Here is a 21439-nt window from a genome sequence, read left to right as displayed (position 1 = left end):
CAAACCTATCCATTCTTAAGGAAATCAGCCCTGAGTGCTCGCTGGAAGGACAGATCCTGAAGCTGAGGCTCCAATACTTTGGCTACCTCATGAGAAGAGAAGACTCCCTAGAAAATACCCTGATGCTGGGAAAGATAGGTGGCACTAGGAGAAGGGGACAGCAGAGGATGAGATGGTTGGACAGTGTTCTCGAAGCTACAAGCATGAGTTTGACCAAACTGTGGGAGGCAGTGGAAGACAGGAGTGCCTGGTGTGCTCTGGTCCATGGGGTCACGAAGAGTCGGACACAACTAAACGACTAAACAACAACAAATGTACACAGCCTAGGGGAAGAATTCAGTGCACAGCTATAGAAATAATTCCATCAATACCTGCTTTTCAACTTGCCAGGAGGAAGAAACCCCTTTCTCCCTCTGCATGCTGTTCTGGGGGTTCTCACAACACACACACATCCCGAGCCAATTATGGCGGTACAGGAAACACAGGGGAAACAGAAGGGAGAAAGCCCCATTGCACAAGCAGAAATATTTGTGCAGGGCTTCTACTGACAGAACTCATTAATTGAACATTTAGCTGAAATTTACTTCCCTGCAATCCCTTGGTCCTGCCCTCTGGAGAAACAGAGAATATTTTCTATGTGACATCGCTTCAGGCATTCAAAGATGGCCATCGTGCCTCCCCTTAACCTTCTCTTCTCCTCTCCAAGCTGAACATCCCCAGCTCTTTCAACCATTCCCCATAGGGCTGGGTTTTCAAAAGCCCTTGCCATCCTAGCTGCCTTGTGCTGGGCATGTTCCAGAACACATGTCCATGCAATACTGGAATATCTGACCATAAATACAAATCAAGTAGCCAGAAATGTAAAACAAACAAACAACAACTTAAAACAAGAGAACTATTAGAAGCTAAAGGACACCAATCAATCCTGGAGTTTGAGCAATGAACTGTGGGAAGAGAAGAAAGAGGTGTTGCAAGGTTATACCAGACCCAGCATAATTCTGCTTGTGCAATAGTGAAAAGCAGTAAAGGAAAACAACAGAGCTTCAGAATCCCCACATCATTAATTTGGTACCAACATGTTGCATAAAGTAACTTTGATGAGGATGAGGTATGTTGAAACTGCCTCTGCATCCTGAATAGGCTTTTGCATTTCTGTACTGTTGTGGATTTGCTAGTCATGTTGGCACAATCATTTTGGGAAATAGCAAACCACTTCCAACACAGTGCTTAGTTTATTGCAAGACCAGTTCCACACCCTATCTACATCACTGCCTAACAATTTTGGTGGGAAATTCGCATCAGGTCAGAATACATTTGTATAATGAACGAGATTAACTGTATATACTGTAATTATGTCCTTCTCTCCCCCCCCCCCGCCCCCGCAGTAGTGTATAGTGTTGCTATCTTCTGTGGTCAATGTTTCAGGCATCTTGGGCAGAGTCTTTTGGAGCACATTCAGAATGCATTTCTCAGGCAGAAATTGAGCACCCATGCTGCTAGTTGCCATGGGGTGGAGAAGGAAGATGTTTGATCCATTTTTTGCACCTGACACTCCCAGACTTGTTTGCAGATCAGAATGCAGTTCCTAGCTGGATTATGCTCTTCTCCAGCTTTTGTGCATAAAAAGTCTGTACAAAAAAAAGTCTTCAATGAAAGCTAAGTCTTGTAAGTGAGTAACACCTACAGATCCTCTTGCTTTGCGTGGAGCCACCTGTTCTGTGGCCTCAGTTGACCATGTGGCCTGTGCAAGGAAGGGGGGGGGGAGGAAATCACTGATCAGTTTGCTTCTTTGGAACTGTATAGCCTCAGTACCCTTTTAGGCCACAAATGAGTTGTTTATTACTTATAAAAATCTCTTGCAAGGATCCAGGGCAGAAACTTGGCCTGGAGCAATCTAATTATCTTAAGATTTTATTTTTTTTCATTTGCTTTGGGGCTCACTTCAAATTCCTGAGATGATTATGTGACAACTAACCACACTGTGCGGGCAATTCTTATATCACATCACATTAATATATATATAGATACACAAGCAGAGAGAGAGAGAGAGAGAGAGAGAGAGAGAGAGAAAGAAAGAGAAAGAGAAAGACACTAAAATGCTTGAACTTAACAATGCATATATGAAGTGTTTTGCCTGTGAAAAATTACTGCTGAAAATGCTTTGGGACACAGTACTTTGCAGAAGGCCTCTCTCCCACAGGTTCTTTCGATGTTTACACTGTGCATTCTACACATGCACCTCTTTTGTTCCTCCATTCAGGCAAGTGGGAGGGATTATCAGACTTCAAGAACTTGTTCCAGCAAGGTAAAAGCACACAAGAAGGGTGTGGAGCAAGGTCCGTGGGTGGCCCTGAGGGAGAAAAGGTGTAGCGGAGGAGGAGTGTGGTGTCGAGAGTCCCAGAGGCAAAACAGAGAGGGCTGGAATTTGGTTCCTGGGCTTGAGATTTCCCACCGTGGTCCAGGCAGAGGATTCCCCCCCCCCTTTATCAAGTGCTGCTAACTGTAGCCTTTTAATCAGCATTGAGGATGCTGAGTCAGCATCCAGAACAATCAGCTTATTGGCTATTATATCAAAACACAGTAGGGAATAAAATATTTTCTAGCTGGGTTGCTTTATGTCCCTTATTGCAGAGTAAATCTTATTTTTAAGCCATAATGTTTTAGTGCTTTTTAATTCTTCTGTTGTGAGTGAGAAACCTTGTTATATAACACTAGAAATATGTGTGACAGCAACAGAGTTACATGCAATTAAGTAAATAATAATAATAATAATATCCTGTAGGTTGGAGTGCCTATCCATGTGCCATGGCCAGATGTTAAAATCCAAGTTAGGGTTTCAATCAACAAACTTCATGGCATGCCAATTACAGTCCTACGTAAATTAGTCAAGCTCAGTTAGATGAATCAGATTTACACTTGAACATATTTGCAGTGTTTGTGCAGAGTAGATCCTCATTGCAATATTCCACCAAATTGTGTTGTTCGAACCTCTATCATATTTATTTTTTACTCCCTTCAAATGCTCTTCGTAAGATTGGGTGTACAATTTGATTAAGGTTGTCAGCACTTGGAACGAATGTTTCAAAGGCTGTTCAAGCCACTTGAGTTACACTAAATGGTCTGTGGTTTTTGGATACTGTATTGGCACATAATTCACCACCCACTGGTTGTGATGTTGGCAAGGCAAAGAAAATCCATCTGTCTGGCTTGATCACTCTTATCACCTGCCAGGTGGGCTGATCATCCAAGCAGTATTGATGCTTCTTGCCAATGGTTTTCTTGGAGCACAACAGCCTCTCTTATTGCTAATGAGCAAGCCTGTATGATGTAGATGACAGGGGAATTATAGAAACAGAAGGTGCCTATTTTGTGCTGGCTTAGCGCAAAGTTTGTTAGCCCAAAATTGAAAAGAGGTTACTCCATGGCCCCAGGTTTCCTACATTTCTATACCAGTTTGATCATTCAATCCAGCGAGTTAAATAGGAAAAAATGGGATAGGTTTGTTTTGCCCATTAAGTACTTTAGGCAATGGGACATTTTAGACATGACAAGATCTCTAGAGCACTAGCAGTGAAGAGAAGTAAATGGACTGATTTTCCATACATTAAGCTTCTTTAACTTCTGCCTCCATCCCTCAATAAACTGCCCAAATCCAGCAAGAGAAATCTATCATGTACTGCCAGTGGAGGTGAATGTGCATCTACATACACATCTCAGCTGCATTGTGTTTCTCAGTCAACGTCTTTTTGAATTGACTAGATGCATCCTTTTTTGTGAATGAAGATGTGCAGCCACATTCAAAAGCACCATTTGTTGCATTTTCTATTATTTCATTCAGGAGTAAGATGCTCAAGTATGTGGTGGCCTGGATGAAGCAGCTTATCTCTTTTAGCCCAGCTTCATGTTTGGTTGTGGGACTGAGACAGCCTTGGTCCCCCCTGGTGGATGATCTATGGCAGGGGCTAGAATGTCAAGTCCATTCCTGTTGGTTATGCTGGACCTCTCAATGGCTTTCAGTACCATTTCTTGGACCACCTGGATGGGGTGATTCTAAAGGGGCAGAGTCTTGTTCTGCTCCCAAACCTTCCTGGAAGGTGATGCTGGAAAATACCAGTTTGACATAGGGCTATTGACCTATGGCACTCCTCCTGGTTCCAACTTCTCTCCCATGCTGCTGAACATCTACATGAAACTATCGAGAGAGATCATCAGGATCTCTATCAAATTCCAAGGAGGTTGCTGAGATGCTGGACCATTGCTTGGAGACAGTAATGTGCTGGATGATGGCAAGCGAATTGGCACTTCATCCAAACAAGATGGAGATGGAAAGAACTACCGATTTGGGGATAGAATTCCAACCTGTTTGAGATGGAAGAGCAAACCCCTTCAAAACTCAGGTTCAGTTTGGGAGGGTGCTTTTGGATCTGACCTTGAACCTGGAATCCCAGGTGATGGGTGCGGTCAAGAGTGCTTTTGTCCAACTTAGTTGGTGGTGATTATTATCAACAATTTATTGTTGTTGACAAACACAGTTCAGTCAGAACAAACATACACAATTGCTAAGTGTCATCAGTTTTGTTAATGGCAGGGTTTTGTTTTTGTTTTAGGACATTAGTGACTAGTCTCCGTTGTCATTCATAGCTTTCTTTCCAAGTGAGAGAAGCTGAAGAGTATGAAGTGGGTATTTCAGTTTCCCCACAAGCACTTCCTTGTGCTTGGGGATTGAGTGCATGCTGCTATACACTGGAAGCCTTTGCCACACGGGCTTCATGGGCTTCCAGTTCTGTGGTTGGGTGTGGGGGGTTTTTCAAAATAATAGGAAACACTGTGGTGTTAACGTCTTCTTTATGGTCCAAAGCATATATGTACAAACTGGACATGTACCAATGTACATCCTACGCACACATGCGCGCGCGCGCACACACACACACACACACACACACAGTATTTTAGAAAAGCTGAGCTTGTTCTTACAGCAACCCAACTGTTCTTTACCACCCACCTCTGCCTTCAGTAAGTAAGGCTGTGACAATGCCATTTCAGGCATTAAGGTATAATGTTCTTATCTGTGACCTGGTTTTATTTGCGTGCACAAGTTTCTGAAGGAAATGAGTCAGGTGGTTGGCACTTAGAAATCAATGGAGCATGTGTGGGCAAAATAAGAATGAAGGGCAAACTGCCTTTTCAGGGTCTTGCTCCAAAATGTGTGAGCACTTCCCAAAATTATTACCTAGCAGAGGTTTAGCATTGATTTTTAGGAATGCCAAGAGACTAATGTGTATAATTGACTCACAGGTGTGCGCTAAGTGTGGTTAGCAGCTTGTTTACTGTGAAATGTCACTGCAAGCCTTGACTACTGCCCCACTGTTAAGAAAAAAATCTTGCATTGCATTTTTGCCATGTTTCCACATTGCACACACCTTAAAATGTAATGTTTGGTGTTCTAAAGCACATGACTAAAATATGTGTGATATGTAATGTGTTGCAGGGATCTCCCAGTTGACCCTGGTTCCTAGTTGTATTTACTATATATGAAACATATGTGTTTTCCAGCATAGTATATGAAGCAGCCCTTAGTCTACTGGTATATTTTGCATTTCTCCTCTCCCTGCCCTTATTAGCTTCAATCAGGGGCATGCAGGAAGACTATTATTGAAATGCTTCCAAACAGGTCACTAAGCCCATCTTACATTAAAAGTTTCGGGAAGCTTTTAATGTTTGATGTATTATAGTATTTTAATATTCTTTTGGAAGCCGCCCAGAGTGGCTGGGGAGGCCCAGCCAGATGAGCGGGGTATAAATAATAAATTATTATTGTTGTTATTATTATTATTATTATTATTATTATTATTATTATTATTATTACTATTACAGAAGTCCCGTGTGTGCATCTTTCCGCCAATTAAATGCATTCTGCAAAGGAGGTTTACTTAGGGTTCTCCCAACCCAATTGGGTAGTGCAGGGGGAAGATGGGGGAGAAGGCGCATTGTGCTAGTAAAAGTCATTGTGCTGGCTTCTGCTAGTGAGACTAGTTAGTTGCATCCAACCCATGATGACAATATAATGGAGTATTAATAACCTTGATTATTGTGCAAATAACATAAATGCTGCGTAAATATCCCAACCATTAAGATAAAGGACTGAGAACAAATTGTGTGTATTTCTTGTCTTGTTTCTGAGTCGGCTCTCTTTTTGTTTAATGAAGTTGGTGATATGGTTTTCATCTAATTTAAACTTTATTTGTCCTCTTTTGGCTTAGTAATGTAGCAGAGTATCATTGATAGCTTTTAACAGTCACTTAAAAAAATATATCCTTGTAACACACAAGTTCACTAACAGTGGACAACCCTGTTTTTCTTCTTGCACATATCCAGCTGAAATCAGGATAGTTAGTCATTTTTGATCTTCTTAATTATTCCAGGAATGTTAAGTATACAGGCTTGAGGAAAGGGAATGATCTCCCTCTCTTCCTCCTCCTCATGCACCTTCATTGAGACTTCCATAGGCTGACTTGTAGTGAACCTGTGGCATTCCTGGTATGCCACCTCCTGTAGCGCAATTGCAAATCCCCGTGGTGATAGAAATGGAGACAGTGGAAGGAGCCTACACCCTGTGCAATTAGTTCCACTTGGAAGTGCAAATGGCACTGTAAACAAGGGGTGTATCTAAAGCCTGTTCTGTTCCTGTTCCTTTCACCTTCACTGGAGGAGAGGGAAGTAAAGGAGGATTTATTTATGGTTATGAGAGAGTTAAGCTTGTAGGTTTTAAATTCACCCTCGTTTGCAGAGCTGCCTGCTTATAGTTCTCTCCCTCATGGTCAAGAGATGGGAGTCCTTACACCAATGGTAGCCAATGTGGTGCGCCTCCAAATGTTGTGCAATGTAACTCCCGTCATGTTTTTCCTTTAGCCACATTGGGGCAGAACAGAGAGAGGAGTCCTTTTATACATGCCACTCACCCACTATATTCACTGTCATGAGTCCCATGGAGATATCTTGGAGGCGCTGGTTAAATCAGGAAGCAGGGTGGGAGGAGCTTGAAGAGATTCCCAGAGGGTTGGGAAGGTATTCATCTGGTACCCAGGAAGTCCTGGAGTTCTGCGGGATGGGAGAAATGATAGAATAATAGAATTGTAGAGTTGGAAGGGACCCTAAGGGTCATCTAGTCCAACCCCCTGAAATGCACTACCTCTTGTGGGAGTCTGTTCCACTGTCGAACAGCTCTTACTGTCAGAAAGTTCTTCCTGGTGTTTAGTCAGAATCGCCTTTCTTGTAACTTGAAGCCATTGGTTCATGTCCTACCACCCCGAACAGGAGAAAACAAGCTTGCTCCATCCTCCATGGGACACCACTTTAGATATTTTAAGATGGTTATCATATCTCCTCTCAGTCTCCTGTTTTCCAGGCTAAACAAACCCAATGTTCTCCTAAGGCTTTGTTTCCAGACCTTTGATCACCTTGGTTGCCCTCCTCTGCACATGTTACAGCTTGTCAACATCCTTCTTGAATCGTGGCACCCAGAACTCTATTCTGACCAAGGCAGAATAGAGTAGGACTATTGCTTCCCTTGAATCAAACAGGGTGTTGGGGAGGAGGAATATGTAGCAAAACAGATTGGTCAGAGCAGAGGTCAGAATAGAGTTGCGGGGAGTGTCAGTATTTGGGAACTCATAAGAGCCTTTTAATTATATTGTCCAACCACAGTGTTTAGGTGTAACTGGCATATATACTCTCATTTCTAATTTAAGGGGTTGGGCAACATTGCCCAGAGTGCAAAAGAATCCACCCATGAGCAGATTGTAGCCAGTGGCTTCTAATAGGATTGGACTTAACTAGCATCAATTTAGCAGAAAGTTCTACCCCATTGTATTTTTTTTAAAAATGCATCATCTACATCAAGGCTGTGGGGATCTGTGGCCTTCCCGATGTTCAATCTCCAATCTCCATCAGCCTTAGCTAGCATGACTAATGGTCAGGGATTGTGGAATTTGAAGTCCCAACATCTGGAGGGCCACAGGTTCCTCATTCCTGCTCTGTGTGATGGAGTCAGAGGAAGTTGACCTCATGATGAGGAGTTAGTTTAGTACCATGAAAGGTCAGTGGGGTGGCTAGGGTGTCAGACCAGGCCTGATGGGACCGTGGTCCACATCCCCACTCAGCACTGGAGCTCATGGGGCAGCCTTGGGCCATTCACTGTCTCTCCACCTAACCTACCTCATAGGGTTGTTGTGAGGATAAAATGGAAAGTGGAAGAACCACGTGCATCTCCTCGAAGGGAACGTCGGATATAAATGTAATAAATGATGAAAATAAAATAAATGCCAGAAGTTAGCATTATCTGAGGATCTTCATAGGTCTCCATCTCACAGTGATATCACAATATGCTCTGGGTGCTTAAGAAAGACCTTGAATAGTCTTCCACTAGGGCAAGAAAAAAATGTTTAAGGCACCCCCTCCCACCCCACAAGCTGGCTTCATATTATAGTACTTATTAAGTGGCAGAGGCAGTCAGCTGCACATGAGAGAGAGAGAGAGAGAGAGAGAGAGAGAGAGAGAGAGAGTGTAACTAGTTCCACTCAGAGATATGAAAAGGCAGGAGGTTATCAGGTGTGTCAGGCTAAGATGAAAGAGTGCATTGTGTTGCATTAGAGAATGTGGGCTGATATGGTGAATTGTTGCATTATGGTACAAGTAGGCTCAGAGGGCGTTAAGTGCTTGGATATTTGGCTTTGGATTTCCTTCTGGGGAAAAACATGTCAGAGTCATGCTGGTTTGTGATAGAGGCTTGGAGCAGTCAATATCCCTGTTGTGTCCACTAATGCTTTCCCTGTCCTTTCCAGGATCCCAACCTTACGCTGCACACTGACAGCCCAGACCTAACACCATGTTTCCAGATGACTGTTGTGGCGTGGGTTCCGTGCTTCTATCTTTGGTGCATCTTGCCCTTTTATCTCCTTTATCTAAAATGCAACAACCAAGGCTACATTGTACTGTCTGTGCTCAGCAGGTTTAAAACGGTAAGATGCGGCGCACGCGCACACACACACACACTGCAGATAAGGGCAGAGTTTTGTGCCTAATGAGAGAAAATGGCTAGGGGGAAAAACTTAATCATATGCCCTCCGTTCAAAATGTCACGAAATAACGTGATTGTGATAATCTGCAAATTACCCTTGTACTGTCAGATAAGTTTTTGAAGCATGGAATTTGGCTTTACGAAAAAGATAGACTTACTGCTCTGATGCAGCCTTCCTCAAACATGGGTCCCCTGATGTTCTTGAACTACAGCTCTCATCATCCCTGACCACTAGCCATGCTGACTAGGAATGATGGGAGTTGTAGTCCAACAACATCTAGGGACCCAAAGGTGAGGAATGCTGTTTTTTGTGTGTGTTTTGTTTAAACAAAGGGACCATAAGAAGCTGCCTCATACCTATCAGACTCTTGGTCCCTCTAGATGGGTACTGTTGACGCAGGGTTTCAGGCAGGAGCATTTGCTACAGCTGCCAGGAATTGAACCTGCAAAGCATGTGCTCTACCACTGAGCTAAAGCCCTTCCAAAAGCATGAGCAGACCCTTCCAAAGGTTCTGGGTGTGGGTGGGAGAAAATGGGGGAAGAGCTTCTGCCACTTGCGTAGTTAGCTAGACTCCTTATTTTCTGAGTTCTGGCCTCCCAGACTCTGCACACTTACTAGGTCTTTAGACAGCCTTCCTTCCTTTCACTCAACATTCCCATCCGTAAGCAGGTCATGTGGTGAGGTGGAAACACCACCCAACCTTGTATCACTGGCATTTACCTGGATGGGGCAGCATGGCAGCAAAGTCAGGGCTGCACACATATACCAGTGGGAGCACTGCATTGGCAGCAGTGCTTCCCTCTCCACTGCACTCTCACTGACCTGACCTTGCTGCCACTGCCTAACCCCATCCAGGGAAGCAGCAGCAACGCTGGTGTCGGGAGGGTAGCTCTGCTGCACCGCACACTCCGCTACTGCATTTCATCACTCTGTGCAGCTATCCGTTTTTGCTGCTAAAGATCTTTTTCCACTTTTGGAAGCAATCGTTTGGATGATTAAGTGACGGGCATGCATTTTTAATTGGATTTTAATCTCAGCTGTCCTCTGGGGGGGGGGAGAGTTCTGTTTTGGTGGCGTTGTTGCTAATAATTAAGAAAATCTCTTGACCCAGGTGTTACTTTTGTTTCCTGCTGAGTTTCACGTGATTTGACAGGGTTATAAATTCAAGAGAAGGAGGAATCTATTCAATTTATTAGATGGATGCAGCCCATCACTTATTGAAGTCAACAGCCAAATCTCTATAGATTTTTAAAGCTGCACTGAAACAACGTGCTTCCAGATCACTGCAAATTTAACATCTCATGACTTCCCTTAAGCAATCCACAAAGAGCACCATGTGACCATGTTGATTTTCAGCAGGTGATTTTTGAACATTGTGAACACGTGAAAACGCTGTGCCTCCATTCACATTGGATGTGCCCTTCAACTCAAGAGAATAAAAGCATACAACCCTCTAAGAAGTGGCAACAGTTAAAAGAAATTCACAAAATGATGGGTTGTTACAAAGATTTAACCTCAGTGCCATTTGCCACTTCTAAATAAATGCTCTGGTACCAAAACCAGGATATGTGCTAAGCTCCTAAGCCAGCGGAAGATTTAAAGTTCACAGAGTGATGTACGTTTGCGAAGGGAGAGTTTGGCCTTTTGTCATCACAAGCAATACCAAGCACTGGCACCCTGACTGTGTAGTTTCCATCCCTTGTGTTGGAGGGCACATCCAGAGTGAACGGCAGCACAAATAGTTTCCTTCGTACTGCAAGCAGATGGAACATCACACCACTGTCATTGATATGGGACTTGCAAAAATATTGCGCAAAATGTGCAATAGCAAACCATCTGCCCTGTGATTTTCCTGGTGCAGGCATGTCCCCACTCATTGCTCACATGTCTGGAAATGTACATGTAGTTGCCTCTGCATGGGATATTGGTACTCTAAGACAAGCTTGTGAATAGCCAATTGCCAGTAGGCTGTGTCAAGTACGAATCACCTCTGGCTGAGCAGCAAGAAAGCATATGCTTGCAAACTCAAATAAAAACCTGTGCATTTTTTCCCTGCACTTAGGCAGGAAGAAGCAGATGCACAAATATAAGATGGGGGACATTTAGATTGCCAGTAGTACATGTGAAAAGGATCTAGGACCACAAGCTTAACTTGAGTCAAAAGTGTGATACAGCAGCAAAAAAAGCTAATGCTATTCTAGGCTGCATTACCAAATCATAGTGTCCAGATCAAGGGAAGTAATATTCCCATTCTATTCTGCCTTGGTTAGACCACCTCTGGAATACTGTGTCCAGTTCTGGGCACCACGATTTAAGAAGGATGGTGACAAGCTGGAACCTGTGCAGAGGAGGGAGCTGGGTATGTTTAGCCAGGAAAAGAGGAGACTGAAAGGAGATAGATAGCCATCTTCAACTGTCTAAAGGGCTGTCACATGAAGGATGGAGCAAGCTTGTTTTCTCTTGCTCTGGAGGGTAGGGCATGAAATAATAATAATAATAATAATAATAATAATAATAATAATAATAATAATAATAATTTAATATTTATACCCCACCCATCTGGCTGGGTTTCCCCAGCCAATCTGGGCTGCTTCCAACAAAATATTAAAATACAATAGTGCGCCAAACATTAAAAGCTTCCCTAAATAGGGCTGCCTTCAGATGTCTTCTAAAAGTTTGGTAGATGTTGTTCTCTTTGACATCTGGTGGGAGGGCATTTCACAGGGCGGGTGCCACTACCAAGAAGGCCTGGTTCCCTGTAACTTAGCTTCTCGCAGCGAGGGAAGCACCAGAAGGCCCTTGGCGCTGGACCTCTGTGTCTGGGTGGAACGATGGGGGTGGAGACACTCCTCAGATATACTGGACCGAGGCCATTTAGGGCTTTAAAGGTCAGCACCAACACTTTGAATTGTGCCCGGAAACATACTCCAAGTTACAAGAAAAGAGATTCCGACTAAACACCAAGCAGAACTTTCTGGCAGTTATTCAACTGTGGAACAGACTCCCATGAGAGGTGGTGAAGTCTCCTTCACTGGAGGTTTTTAAGCTGTCATGGGTGCTTCAGTTGATCTTCCTGCATTGTAAGGGGTTGGACTAGATGGCCCTTGGGGTCTCTTCCAACTCTATAATTCTTTCTCCTCTTCAGGCCATCAATATTGTACAAACAACTGCCATGTGTAGGTGTGGGCAGGCAGGGACTAGTAATTTTTATGACTAACGTGCAAGGCTGCTTTCAGAATATGCTGCAGTATAAATGTTCTTTGAATACATACATTGACTGAATACATTGCTACTCTTGCAGATGAATTTATTTTCTCTCTCTCTCTTTTGAAGGTCTTTGCTTTTGTTCTTTGGTGTGTTTGCTGGGCCAATCTCTTCTACGCTTTCCATGGAATTGTTCAGAGCAGAACCCCAGCACCTGTATATTTTGTTACACCCTTACTTGTTGGCATCACAATGGTCAGTATGCCTTTCTGTTGATGTTATTGATTGCATGGGGGTCAATGCTGAAAAGTGATGTGAATTAATTTTCTTAGATCAGGCGTAGCTGCCTCTTAGAATCCCAGAGATGGCTGTGGAATTGACTGTTCAGTTATCAGCAGCAAATTTAGTGGAGGGAATGATGGCAATTATTATGGGAAAACACAGGAAGCTGCCTTATACTGAGCCAGGCCATTTGTCCCTCTAGCTTAGTACTGTCTACACTGACTGGCAACAGCTCTCCAGAGTTTCAGAAAGGAGTCTTTTCCAGCCTTATCTTGAGGTGTCTGAGGTTGAACCAGGGACCTTCTGCATTCAAAGCGATTTCTCTGTCACTGAGCTAAGGCCTTGCCATAGAGGAGGCAGACAGAACTTTGACAGATGTGTGTTTCAAATTGCTTTTGCCATTCTTCATCCTCTTAATTTATCTGTGGAGTCCTCAGGGCTACTGTTATATGACAATATGTCATATTATCTTGGATTATACAAGATCAGCAGTTCTGAAACAGCAGCCAAATTCTGAACAAAATAATTATTTGAATGATAATAAGAAGCAATCGTATCCTTAAAGGGTATAATTTTTCCATCTAGTTAATACTGTCTATTTCTCTTCACGTTTTAAAAGTCAGCACTGGAGAATTCTGCATATAAGCAAAGGAGGAAGGGACATTTTTACTGTTCTGCACTGCACAAAGTTTTTCCTTGCCTTTGTGGCAAGAAAGCAAAAAATATTTTCAGCGAGCCTCTATGAAATCTAAAGGTTGTATGATGGAAACGAACATGAAAACACAAATGTGGGATATCTGAGTTAAAAGGCAATAGCCGTGTCTTCCTGGATGAGAAAAAAAACAAGCTGTTTCCTTATTTTTATATATATACAGTAATTATGCTGTTATCTAGTTCTAAAGCAAAGCGCTTTTTCTTTTGGTGGGGAGAGGGAACGGAACTATGGCCATATCCATGCCATACATTTAAAGCACTATTATGCCACTTTAAACAGTCATTGCTTCCACCAAGGATTCCTGGGAACTGTAGTTCATTAAGGATGGTGAGAGTTGTTAGGACAGCCCTATTCTTTTCACAGAGCTACAGTTTTCAGAGTGGTTTAACAGTCAGTCCCCCTTCACAGAGGACTCTGGAAATTGTAGCTCTGTGAAAGGAATAGAGGCCACCAATCAACTCTCAGCATCCTTATTCTTTGAGTGTTTAAAGTGGTACCGTAGCGCTTTGAATGAATGGTGTGCATGAGACCAATGGAAGCGGAAGAACAAACAAACCGACAGCAGTGTTTCAGATCCAGGCTTTTAAACCAAGTTAAGAGATAAGGAGGCATTCGTTCATTCACAGCTGTAATCCATGTGTTCCACCATTACTTTCTCTGCAGCTGTTAGCCATGTTGCTCATCCAGTATGAGAGGCTTCATGGAGTTCAGTCCTCAGGAGTTCTCATCATCTTCTGGTTCTTGTGTGTGCTGTGTGCTGTGAGCCCTTTACGGTCCAAGATCATTGGTACTGCAGCTCAGGTAAATGGGGTGTGTCTATGTTATTCCGATCTGGTGGAACACTCTGTCACAAGAGACCAGGGCCCTGCAGGACTTGACATCTTTCCGCAGGGCCTGCAAGACAGAGCTGTTCCACCAGGCCTTTGGCCAGGGCACAGCCTGACTCCCTCCCTCGGCAATCTTCACGGAGCTCTGGCCCAATGGTTGCCAGTGGCTTGAATTAATTAATTTTTATAATGAATGATTTTAGAATGTTGTTTATGTTGTACTTTTGTACTGTTTTATTGTTGTTAGCCGCCCTGAGCCCAGCTTCGGCTGGGGAGGGCGGGATATAAATAAAATTTATTATTATTATTATTATTCAGGATGTGTACATTTATGACATGTTTTCCCCAAATTAGTATTTAGGGAGGGAGATGGCATGGCACTCTGTGGGGAGAGGTAGATCTAATGGGAGTTAAGGGTGGAGCAGCTTGTGTTACTTTCTGCTGCCTGCCTCTTCCAAAACACCAAGACTGGGACATTCACAGGGTGCTAAATACAAATAAAGGCAAGCTAATGGACTGTGAATGTGAGTGGAGGCTATGGGGACACTGCACTGCAGAGAGGAGTGTTTCCTCTTCTCAGAGAAAAGGAAGGAAAGTCAAGCTCCTCTGTAAAGGCAGGAAGATAGGGAGGTCTCTTGTCTTATGTGTCTTTGAAAGGAGATACTGGGATGAAAACCGGTGTGTTCAGATTTTATTTCTGTGTTTATTTCTTTAGTGACCTGTACCCCACTTTTCCTTACAAAGTGAACTCAAAGCAGCTCACTTAATGAAAAACAATGCAACGCATTAAATAAATTCAGTATCATCACCGCCACCAAAATCAAACACCACAAACAAAAACATCATCAATCATTTGAGGTAACGAAGCTAGAGCAAGAAAATCTAGGGAAGCTAATCTTCTAAAAGCCTTCTGAAACAGCCGTGTTTTGGCCAACTGCCTGAAATAATAAAGTATGAAAGCCTGGCAAACCTCCTTAAGGAAAGCATTCCATAAAGTGGGTTTAACTGCTAAAATGGGCAAGGTCTTAGTGGCTGTCTGCCATATCTCATTCAGCAATGCCACTTGGAACAAGGCCTCAGACGTTGAATGAAGCATGCAGGATGGAACATAATGGGAGAAGGCAGTACTTAAGGAATCCAAGGCCCAAGCCATTTAGGTCTTTAACGATCAAAATCAGCACCTTGCATTTTGTCCAGCAGTGAATCAGAAAATAGTTCAGATCCAACAAGGTGGGAGTCATATGTCTAGAATGTCTATGACAACCTTCACCATTCTGCTGTCCTCCAAATATTTTGGACTACAGCATCTGTCAGCCCCCTGCCCCTCTCTGGCTGGGGCTGATGAGAGTTGTAGTCTTAAGGGTGCCTGCAGACATGGCAGAATATTACATTAGTTTTCCTGATTTTAATGTTAGTACTCCTGTCCCATTTTCTATTGTTCCTTTCACCTGTTGTGTTAGGGAACTGTGACTTTTTGACCAATATACTGGCATGTCGTGTTAAATTTCATTCACACCAGTGGCCATGGTGTGACACCACGAATGTCATTGGACAATGTTGCTGCTCCCCCAACTTTTCCAAACATCAAACAATCAACTGGTTGATGGGTGCTTGGGAAAAATTGGGCAAGGGGCTTTGCAAACCCCACGCTTGGCACCTGGGAAGCCCTTGACATCAGTTGCAGGGCAGGTGACCATGGCTTGGATGAAATGGCCTTGCAGGCCAAGTGGGGAGGCCTTGAGGCTCAGATTTCTAGCCCAGAAGGCAGGATCTTCCATACTTCTTCACAAAGGAAGAGGGTGGTGATTGCAGTTGATTCCAGTGGGAAACAGCTAATGCACCAGAGCAAGATTTATTATCACACAGGATCCTAAATAGTTTTATTAGGCTTTGCGCTTAATAGCCACCTCCACCTGAAATATTAAATATTTGTTTTTAATAATAATATTTTATTACTCGAATGGTCTTTTTCCTCATCAGTGTCCTAGGGAGACAGCGTCAGTGTTTCACCCCATGAGTTGATTAAATAATTTGTTTTTTCCCCTCAAGGGGAGCATATACATACAGCACTATATTTGTCTGTTGTTTTACCCAATTTCTCCTTTGACCTCATTAACTTTTCCCCTTTCATTAACCATTTGACCTTTCCCTGCACCTTTAGTGAAGAACACTTTCCTTGTGTATTGACTCAAAATCTTGTGTCTCTCCCTAGAACCCGATGGAAGACAGATTTCGGATTATCACATTTTATCTATACTTGGCACTGATCCTTGTAGAGTTGGTTCTTTCGTGTCTTAAAGAAAAGCCTCCATTTTTCTCTCCGGTTAACTTAGACCCTGTAAGTAAGTCCTTCTTATAGTGACTGCCTTCCATAGTTTCTCATGAGCTGTGATCAGCAACCAAGCTAATTTAAGAATGCGTGTCCACATCCTCTGATTTTCCTGGAAGGTGTCTTGGAACAAACCAGGTGTACAGTACATCTCACCTTAAGTGTCTCTGATTAGGGTTCTGCCTCTGGACTATATGTTTAAGGAAAGTATTTACCTTAGACATCAACAATTGTAGGCTTCATGTACCAAATCCAGCCCCATGACAACCTGCTCCCTATCCACAACCCAGAAGCAGGCATGGTGTGAGTTTGGACTCGCTGGTAGCCTATTTTGAAGAAGCCATGTGTGAGAGGGCTGTACTTAATGAGGTGCTAATTTATGTGTGATGTTCTTTGCTAAAAGGGCATTGTGGAGGGAGAGGGCAGAAATTGGGACAGCAGCCTTGTGAAGTAGTTGATTTTTGGTGGTGGTGGTGGGATTTTGGGATGTTTGTCTCTTTGTGTGACAATTAGTAGCTGGCTGTGTGTGAAAGAATGGCCCAATCGTACCTTATTTTCATATGGCCTGGAAGCTGACTGTGGATTCTACAGTAAGAGAAAAGCTTTTCTTTCCATTCTGCCACAACCTGGTCTTAATAAAGTCTGCTGGCAGCAGGACAGAGAGGCTTTCTATTGTCTTGCCTTGTGTCTTCTCCCCCCCCGCCCCCCCCCCCCGGCCTGGCTGCTCCATCAGCAAGGATCCCCTGTGTTTGCTATCTGGTAATAGCTAAAACACACATCCACTCCTTGCTTTTATGTCTGCTATTAGCAGGATTTGTTGAGATCAGATTGTGAAATCCAGCCATAGCCCTTCAAACACCGCTCAGAGCTGGGGGAAGGTGGTGGGGAGCAGCAAATTGGCAGGAGTTCCAGCACATCCTTAATATATACATCCCAGGATATATCGCCAAATGATTTTGAATGCATGGTAGTCTTTGGCTACAAAAGCTTTGGCTAAAATATTGGATTTTTTAAAAAACCTACAAATTCATGTCTTCAACTTTTTATTGTAGAATCCCTGTCCAGAGTTAAATTCTGGTTTCCTTTCGAAGATCACATTTTGGTGGTTTACAAGGTAAGCATTACTGAGCTCTCGTTGATATGCTCTATTTTGCTGAAAGCAATATTGAAGTGGCATCCGTACAAGAGATTCCCCTCGTGCTCTTGGTTGCCTAGCTACATTCCTATACAATACAGCATTCATTCATGCTCTTCCCTCTACCCCACACCCAGATGTTTTGTGCTTATTACAAAAGTACTCAGAACAAATTCCTGAGCTTTAGAAGTATATTGACTTCTAAATATATTTCCTTTGCACAATGGGCTGGTTGGTGGATCTCAGGATTCTGGCAGAAAACGAAGTACTGTAGTTGCAGCAAGCCTCAAGTCTGCCCATCCCTGGTGTAGATCACCTTTCAGAACTGAGGTGCAGGAAGTGTGAGACAGCAGCTAAGTTCACAGATGGGAAACTGGAGTGCTGTGTGCTTAATTCCAGGTTGGGAAATGCTGGCTAACACTGCGAACAACTTGCACAGTGATGTTTGAATTGGCAATTAAGGTTCAGGTTTCATTTCCTGTTGGAATCGTATTTTATAGGGTGTTTTTTATTATTCTTACTGTGCAGCAGGAAAAGAAACTTGAGTCTCGTGTGTAACATGATGAAACAAATCTTTGTCAACCTTCAACTCTCCAAAAAATGTCTTTTTTTTAAAGGGGAGGGGAAATTGCATTTTCCCCCTCTCCAAAGAAGAGGGAGATTAGTTTAATAAGCCGTACTTTGTGCAAGGTTGAAGAGGGTTATTTTGCCATTTAGGGGGGGGGGGAAATCTAAGCTTTTATCTTCAAGGTTCTCTTTGCAATTAGAAGACATCAATAGTTGTTGTTAAAAAAAACAGGGCTGAGAATAGAGTTCTGAAAGGCAATTTGCACATTTTCATTCATAAGTCTATTCCATCTGATTTCCACATTAATCTGTGATTTTAAAAAAGGAAAAAACTATACAAAAATTGTATTTGCATACCGGTGACTCACAACTTATGTGGGGGTTACATTCCAGGGATAGCGTTTAAAGGCAAAAGTGTATCATCAAAACACACTTGGTGCAATGGTGGATGGGCTGGCGAAAGTCTTTCACCCCAGAAACCCACCCGCTTTCTGTCCCTTTAAAAACAAAACAAAAGTCAAGCGTGTTTACTGTATGGGCTGAGTAATAAAGTCTGGGCTACAAAAGAAATAAACAAAAATGAAAGTTATTACCATAGTAAAGTAAAGTACATTGGTGTCATTGGTTTGTCAAGTGTAGTTCCAGATTTGCCAGGCCTGTGATGGTGGCTGCTTTTTAAAGCCAAAAACCATATCACAGAATTTTACATAAGTGCAAAATCTTAGTGATAATTACTTTCCAGTCTGCGTATTAATTCAGATGCATATTAGGTTGGCTCACTTTTAAAAAGGCAGACCAAATTGAATTCTCCCTAGTTCTGAACCTAGCAGCCTATTCATTGTGCCACATCGCCCCGTAGAGATTCCCACTTAGAAACTGAATAAAAGACTTTCCACCTAGCAACAGGAGGCTCAGCTGCCTCCGTTGCTGCAAATGGCAAATGCATGGATGAAAAACTAAGGCCTCAAGGAAAATAGTTAATATCTGGAGACTTCCAAGCGTTAGCAATTCTGTTTGCTGAGGTTGGATAGTTGTTTGATGTCAACTTAAAATGCCACTTTCCTACCAAGATTTAAATCATTTTGTCCTAGTTTTTCCACTTAAAGAGAGATGGGTGAACTTGTAGCATTTGTAGTCAGTTCCCAAATTCAGTTGAGTTTCTGCAGGAGGACAAGAGGTCAACAGAGAGCTATTTAACATCCCTGACAGCAGCAGTTACATTGACGTCAGTAGTGATCTTGTTGCCATGTGGGAAAAGCAGGAGTGGGGAACCAGAAAAAAAATGCATTTAAGGTTGGCTACGGTCAAGGTTCAACCACTAAACCTCTTTATGTTTGTGGATATCATCACTGTAATAAATGAAAGTATGTGAACAGAGTTGTATGTGAACAGAACCTCTTGTTTGCCAATACTTTAGTAATGTATTATGCCAAAGATTAGACAGGATTTTGAGAGTGCTCAAGGTGGTGGCAAAGCACAGCAGACATTTATGGTGGGCTAATATTGGAGGCATCAAGGAAGTGCTAAAAAGTGTGATGGAGTTGAAGTTCTGGTACCAGACATACAATATTTGCGTGGTGAAACCGCTTTGAAAATGTGCTAACCTCATCTTGTGCACTTACCATCTTTACTCCCAGATCGAACTCAGGGAAAACCATGTATTTTGGTTTGCATCAGAAAACCAAAGCACAGCACTGACTGGCCAGTGTTTGTGTCAATCATGAAGCAAAATCCCTCCTTTTGGGGGCAGGGCTGTGCACAGTGCTGATTAGTTATGCCTTGTGACAGCCACAATGCCACCTCCTCTGCCTCTCAGAGCACTTTTAAAGGGTGTTGAACAAGAATACAAGCAAGGTGTTGATGTGGATGGGGGGAGGGAGACAGAAAAACAAAGTGGACTGCCTGCTTGAAGGATTGTGGAGGAGGGCAGGACACTGGTGCATCCAGAGGCTATATGTGTGTCATTACTGAGGTGAACATTGGAGAGTGGATGGAAAGCAGAGTTCGCCCCTTAGCAGAAAAACTTGAACTTATAGTGGTACCTCAGGTTAAGAACTTAATTCGTTCTGGAGGTCTGTTCTTAACCTGAAACTGTTCTTAACCTGAAGACCACTTTAGCTAATGGGGCCTCCTGCTGCCATCGCGCAATTTCTGTTCTCATCATGAAGCAAAGTTCTTAACATGAGGTACTATTTCCGGGTTAGCGGGGTCTGTAAGCTGAAGCGTCTGTAACCTGAAGCGTATGTAACCCGAGGTACAACTGTACTCATCTTTGATCACCCCTTTGTACTTGCAGTCAGACCAGAAATTCATTTTATGTTAAACACATGGCCATTGCTGCAAACGGCAAATATGTATTTCTTTCCCACCTCCTTACCTGTTACTTCCAGAACAATTTACCTGTATCCACAGCATTGCGCATGTCCCCTGTCCCCATCCCACTGATAGCAGCATGTGATGTGGGGCAGGGAAATGTACAACAGTCTCTGCTGTAGCTGGGTAAGTTGTCCTGGATGCCTACTGTAGAAGAAGGAGGAATTAAATGTGTGTGTGCTCACATGCACTGTCTGTAGAGGTCTTTGCACATTAAGCGTAACACTGCAGTACTCTCTTCAGAAAGGTTGAATTGTGTGTCCAAACTGATTACCAACGTCCTTTGTTTGTTTTTTTAACAATACAGTATGGCAATCCAGGGATATAAGAAGCCTCTTGAAGATAAAGATTTATGGTCTCTGAATGCGGATGATAAATCTGAAGTGATAGTACAGAAGCTGCAGAAAGAGTGGGATAAGCAAAATCAAGAAGTGCAACAGTAAGTTGGCTTTGCCTTAATAAGTCACTCTTAGGCTCCCTTTTGTGCATAAACTCTTGCGTTTTAACTGTGCTTTAGAAAATCACCAAAATTGTGTGTCATCATAATGTGTCCAATAAATAAATAAATAAATATTGCAGCCTACATAAATGATGATAACTGTGCAAAATGCATAATTAAGCTAATGTGCATATGTTAAGCTAATGTGCATGTGTTTGCTTGTTTTGCATAATTTGTTATGCTTTTGGTAATCAAAGGATGAGGCAAGGATCCTCAAGGCACTGGAACTCTATCTCAGAACAACCAGGAATCAACCCCCATTCTAGTGTCACATTTTACCTGCATTTTCTATCACACTTTCAAGATTATCTTAATAATAATAAAGACTAGAACTTTTCCGTGGGGGAGGGGTGAGAAAGAAACCGTGTCCAGGTCCCCACGACCTTGTGTGGGAGCTGGAGTTGAGCAAATGAGCTGGACCGTAGGGAGCT

At 42.9% G+C, this 21439-nt stretch overlaps 1 protein-coding gene across 1 annotated transcript in view; it reads left to right on the top strand.

The window, feature by feature from the left end:
• ABCC3 (ATP binding cassette subfamily C member 3) overlaps positions 1–21439 on the top strand; it is a 67364-nt gene that overhangs the window by 6782 nt on the left and 39143 nt on the right. The window contains exons 2-7 of the mRNA XM_028716533.2: positions 8841–9017; positions 12411–12536; positions 13942–14079; positions 16318–16443; positions 17487–17548; positions 20817–20948. Coding sequence (XP_028572366.2) covers positions 8841–9017; positions 12411–12536; positions 13942–14079; positions 16318–16443; positions 17487–17548; positions 20817–20948 — 761 coding nt within the window. The remainder of the gene's footprint in view (positions 1–8840; positions 9018–12410; positions 12537–13941; positions 14080–16317; positions 16444–17486; positions 17549–20816; positions 20949–21439) is intronic.

Source organism: Podarcis muralis, chromosome 2 (assembly GCF_964188315.1).
Source record: "Podarcis muralis chromosome 2, rPodMur119.hap1.1, whole genome shotgun sequence".
NCBI lineage: Eukaryota > Metazoa > Chordata > Lepidosauria > Squamata > Lacertidae > Podarcis > Podarcis muralis.
The sequence above is the reverse complement of the archived record's forward strand: the minus strand, read 5'-3'. Positions and strand labels throughout refer to the sequence as shown.